Source organism: Notolabrus celidotus, chromosome 11 (assembly GCF_009762535.1).
Source record: "Notolabrus celidotus isolate fNotCel1 chromosome 11, fNotCel1.pri, whole genome shotgun sequence".
NCBI lineage: Eukaryota > Metazoa > Chordata > Actinopteri > Labriformes > Labridae > Notolabrus > Notolabrus celidotus.
In genome coordinates this window covers 496,485-501,386 of record NC_048282.1, presented here as the reverse complement: position 1 = coordinate 501,386, position 4,902 = coordinate 496,485, and the positions used below count along the sequence as shown (strand labels likewise).

General features: G+C 46.1%; 1 protein-coding gene across 4 annotated transcripts; it reads right to left on the bottom strand.

The window, feature by feature from the left end:
* Window positions 1–1,234: 1,234 nt before the first annotated feature.
* On the bottom strand, window positions 1,235–3,771 carry LOC117822055 (homeodomain-interacting protein kinase 1-like). Of its 4 annotated transcripts, none has more exons than XM_034696677.1 (2): window positions 2,648–3,771; window positions 1,235–2,545 (listed from the first exon to the last, which is right to left on the bottom strand). In XM_034696677.1, exons 1-2 carry the CDS (start codon window positions 3,590–3,592, stop codon window positions 1,310–1,312), a joined length of 2,181 nt encoding a protein of 726 aa, XP_034552568.1. In that variant the 5' UTR covers window positions 3,593–3,771; the 3' UTR covers window positions 1,235–1,309. The 4 variants fall into 4 exon arrangements, with proteins under 4 accessions (XP_034552568.1, XP_034552569.1, XP_034552567.1 ...); XM_034696678.1 differs by having other exon boundaries at window positions 2,852–3,771; XM_034696676.1 differs by having other exon boundaries at window positions 1,235–3,459; window positions 3,562–3,770.
* Between the last annotated feature and the right edge of the window lie 1,131 nt (window positions 3,772–4,902).

Genomic DNA, 4,902 nt, shown 5'->3' with positions numbered 1-4,902 from the left:
TCCCCAAAACATGTCTTTAAAGTTTATGCTCAAAAAAACACTTTGAAATCAGATTTTGGTCTGCCTGAAAAGTCCTCTTCTTCATTCCTCATCAGAACACTCTGTTTTCCCTCTGACCACGCCCCCTCAGGAAGTGGATGTGCCTCGGCTCTCCAGCACGTTGATCTAATGTTTACATGTTGGCTGAATATACACGGCTGCTCAGAGATCGCGTTACTTCAACCCTCTGAATCTGATCCTGATGGAGAGGCGCCTGTAGCAGGACCTTTCTGAACGATTGGTCACAGATTTAGTGTTTCTTGTTGTTTTATTTATCAGTATGTAGACGTGTGTCTTGGTACACAGCTACGAACATGTAGCTATGTGGCTATGCTAACTAGCGCTAGCACTTATCCATGATAAATAAAAATCATCCACTAGATCTTCAAATCTGCAGACGTGGGGAGTAAAACCGACCTCTGCCAGAAAGGCAGCGGGACCTTTTATGAAGGATTGGTCACAGATTCTGTGTTTCTTGTTGTTTTATTTGTCAGTATGTTGACGTGTGTCTTGGTACACATCTACAGCTACAGCTATGAACATATAGCTATGTGGCTATGCTAATTAGCGCTAGCACTTATCCATGACAAATAAAAATCATCCACTAGATCTTCAAATCTGCAGACGTGGGGAGTAAAACCGACCTTTGTGTTTATTAAGACAGCCTACAACTAGCATGCCTCCCTCCTAAGCTCCTTGTTAGCACACATTTGTGCAGGTAATGAAAAACGGGGGAGGGATTCAGTATTATTTTATACAGTCTATGGGCTGAACAAGCTCCGAGCTCTGACTCCGTGACAGACCGGATATTGTTGTTACGTAACAAAAACACTGAAGTCTTAAACGGCTGGTTTCACACACATTTACAGAAAGGTGGAGAAATCAGAACAGGGGCAGAATGGATTTTTTTCATTCTCGGGGGGTTTGTAGACATGCCAGGGACACATATTTCAGGTAAAGAACCATTAAAAAGTCAATTTTGCATGATATGTCACCTTTAAAATCTACTCAGTATTTTAAAGTGTAAAATGTTTCACTAATTAGATTAAGTACTAGGCAGTAATACTTCTTAAAGTGTAGTGTTGAGCCTGTCAAAGACTCACTTTAGGGTCCAAAGAACTAAAGGATTAACCACGAACATTTAGAGTGAATGAATACAAAAATGATGTCTTTGTTTTTATTATTTATTTGCTTTATTTTTTTGTTAGTTTATACACTGCAGAATAACGTTGGGGAAATGTTGGGGAAATGTTGGGGAAATGGCACACATTTAGTCATCCTCCACTGGACAGCAACAACAGAAGGTTGTCTTGACTCTCTTGAAGAACCTGCGGATCCTCTTCATCGCTCTGTTGAAGCCGCTGGAGGAGGTCGAGGGAGGAGGGGCGGATTCTATTTGTTCAGCTCCAGCAGCTGACTCCTGGTCAGGATTTTGGGGTGTTCCCATTTTCTCTCTGGCAGTTTTTAAATAGTGTGAGCTGTAAGGGTGCTCGGACAGGTGGGACATGGTGATGAAGGGGTGCTGCAGAGCTTTACTGGGAGAGATCCTCAAAGCTCCGTCAAGATTGATCAGACCTTTCAAAAGGTCTACAAACGCTAACCTGTCCTCAAACTCTGCAGGTTCGTCCACTGGGTAGATATGAGCCAGACCGTTCAGAGTGCTGGGCAGCTTCAGTTGGTTCTCATCCTCCTGAAGTTCTTCACCAGTCAGCGTTTCATACTCCTCAGGCGTCAGGAGCCTCCATGTTGGACCGTCAGTTTCTTCATCCTTCTTTATGAAAAAGTTGCGAGTGTATACTCCAGCGTTGAGCAGGGAGTCCTCCGGCTGGCCCAAAACCTCAACCAAAACCTTCATCATCTGATAGTCATTGTGGGGGAAAAGGTTGGCAGCCAGGTAGATTGAGCCCAGAAGACAGCCCAGACTCCACATATCGATAGCCTCATTGTAGGGCAGGCCGAGGGAAACTTCCGGAGCTGTGCATCCAATTGGCTGACATAATTCACCAAGCTCTACGCTGGAGACGGGTCTGGCTTCACCAAAATCAATCAGCTTCACTTGGATCTGGTCTTGGCTGACCAGCATGACGTTGTCTAGTTTAATGTCGGTGTGCAGAATACCTAGACCCTTCAGGGCATCCAGGGCGACCAATAGCTGCTGGGCAACTGGCCGGATCGAGTCCAGAGGCATAGGCCCAAATTCGCAGACCACTTCATGCAGATCTTTGTAAAGCTTCTCAAACACCAGATAGGTCTGTCCCCCATGTTCAAACTTCTCCAAGAACTTCACCACGTTAATTTGGTCTGGATCTCGTACAGAGATTAGATCTAATATGGCGATCTCTCTCTCTGCGTCCCTGACTGCAGCAGAGCCCTTCTTGAGTATTTTGATAGCCACTGTTTCTTGAGTGTTGACATTCAGGCACTTGGCCACTTTTCCAAGGGAGCCTTCACCAATAAACTCCAGGACGGTGTAGGCAGACGAGCTGCTGTGTAGGGTTTCACCTACCTGAACTGTAGATTCCATTTCTCTAGGGGAGTCCTCGGCTTGAGCTCCGTCAAAGGACTGAGTCTCTGGGACATTATTGTGGGAGTCCTCCTGTTCACCTACCTGAACTGTAGATTCCATTTCTCTAGGGGAGTCCTCGGCTTGGGCTCCATCACAGGACTGAGCCTTTGGGACATTATTGTGGGAGTCCTCCTGTTCACCTACCTGAACTGTAGATTCCTTTTCTCTAGGGGAGTCCTCGGCTTGGGCTCCGTCACAGGACTGAGTCTCTGGGACATTATTGTGGGAGTCCTCCTGTTCACCTACGTGAACTGTAGATTCCATTTCTCTAGGGGAGTCCTCGGCTTGAGCTCCGTCACAGGACTGAGTCTCTGGGACATTATTGTGGGAGTCCTCCTGTTCACCTACCTGAACTGTAGATTCCATTTCTCTAGGGGAGTCCTCGGCTTGAGCTCCGTCAAAGGACTGAGTCTCTGGGACATTATTGTGGGAGTCCTCCTGTTCACCTACCTGAACTGTAGATTCCATTTCTCTAGGGGAGTCCTCGGCTTGAGCTCCGTCAAAGGACTGAGTCTCTGGGACATTATTGTGGGAGTCCTCCTGTTCACCTACCTGAACTGTAGATTCCTTTTCTCTAGGGGAGTCCTCGGCTTGAGCTCCGTCACAGGGCTGAGTCTCTGGGACATTATTGTGGGAGTCCTCCTGTTCACCTACGTGAACTGTAGATTCCATTTCTCTAGGGGAGTCCTCGGCTTGAGCTCCGTCACAGGACTGAGTCTCTGGGACATTATTGTGGGAGTCCTCCTGTTCACCTACGTGAACTGTAGATTCCATTTCTCTAGGGGAGTCCTCGGCTTGAGCTCCGTCACAGGACTGAGTCTCTGGGACATTATTGTGGGAGTCCTCCTGTTCACCTACGTGAACTGTAGATTCCATTTCTCTAGGGGAGTCCTCGGCTTGAGCTCCGTCAAAGGACTGAGTCTCTGGGACATTATTGTGGGAGTCCTCCTGTTCACCTACCTGAACTGTAGATTCCATTTCAGCCATGTCAGGTGTGAACAGTATTAAAAGATTCCAAAGTGTTTGAATTCACGACCGACGGGTGTGTACCACAAATCTATCTCTCTCTCTTCTCTGCAGTGAGCTGCTCTGATCGGGTACCTTCCTATAGCTGCACAGCTCTAACCTCACTATGACATCACACTCCTAAATCCTTTGATCTTAACTGTGACATCACAAAGACATGTTTAGACTGTAAAAAATATGGACGTAGTATCCGTGACGTCACCCATCTGTTTCTGAAGAGCTGTTTTGAGACCAATCGGCTGCGGCAGCCATATTGCTTCTGTCCAGCCAGTGTGACGTAAAGAGGCGGGCTTTGAGCCTCCTAGCCAAAAACACGGAAGTCTGAAACGGCTCTTTTCACACACATTTACAGAAAGGTGGAGAAATCAGAACAGGGGCAGAATGGATTTTTTTCATTCTTGGGGGGTTTGTAGACATGCCAGGGAAACATATTTCAGGTAGAGAACCATTAAAAAGTCCATTTTGCATGATATGTCACCTTTAAAAAAACTTTTGGAGTCATTTTTTACATTCCAATATTACTGCATTAACCCGTGCTGTTATTCATGATTCTTTTCTGTGTCTATCTTTCTGTCTGTTCTTTTCTTGTACCTCCCCGCAGTATACAGACCTTTAACTGTTATTTAAGAATAATGCAGTAATCTTCGAGCTGTCTCCTAACATATGATGATAATCACTGTCTTCTTCTTGCTAGTACACAGAGCCACGGACAAAGAGCTGAGAGCGTATCTTTGTGTTAAGAGTTGTTTGAAATGTCTGTCAGATGACCAAACACACAGCCTTCAGTTAAGTGCATCGACACAGACTACCACCTCCTCCACTCCAGGAGCTGCAGTGCTTGACACATCTGTCTACTCGCTTTAACAATGCAACAGGAGTAATGCTTGCTGTAGAGGCTCAGAAGTGTGATGTTGCTCTGCTGGAGATATTATAAATGTTTTTCTCTCCTGGCATGCTTCACACAGGAGGAAGGCAATTATTCAGCAATGCTTGGCACAGAGTTATTTAGCTTGGATGGTTACAAAGTGTGAAATGTTTGGACACCGCTGGTCGGCAGGGCTTGTGTATTCTCTGTGTCCTCGGGGCAGCTGCATGCTCCTGTTAAAACAGGGATTTGGAGGGTACTGTTTCACCTAGCCACGTCACCAGTTGATACACAGTGTGCCTTGTAGGCCATTCTGCTCCCCTTCACGCTTCTGCACACACAAACTAACTGGCAAACACAAGCTTGCATATGCACAGCCTCACAAATAAATACAAGCATAAGTTCG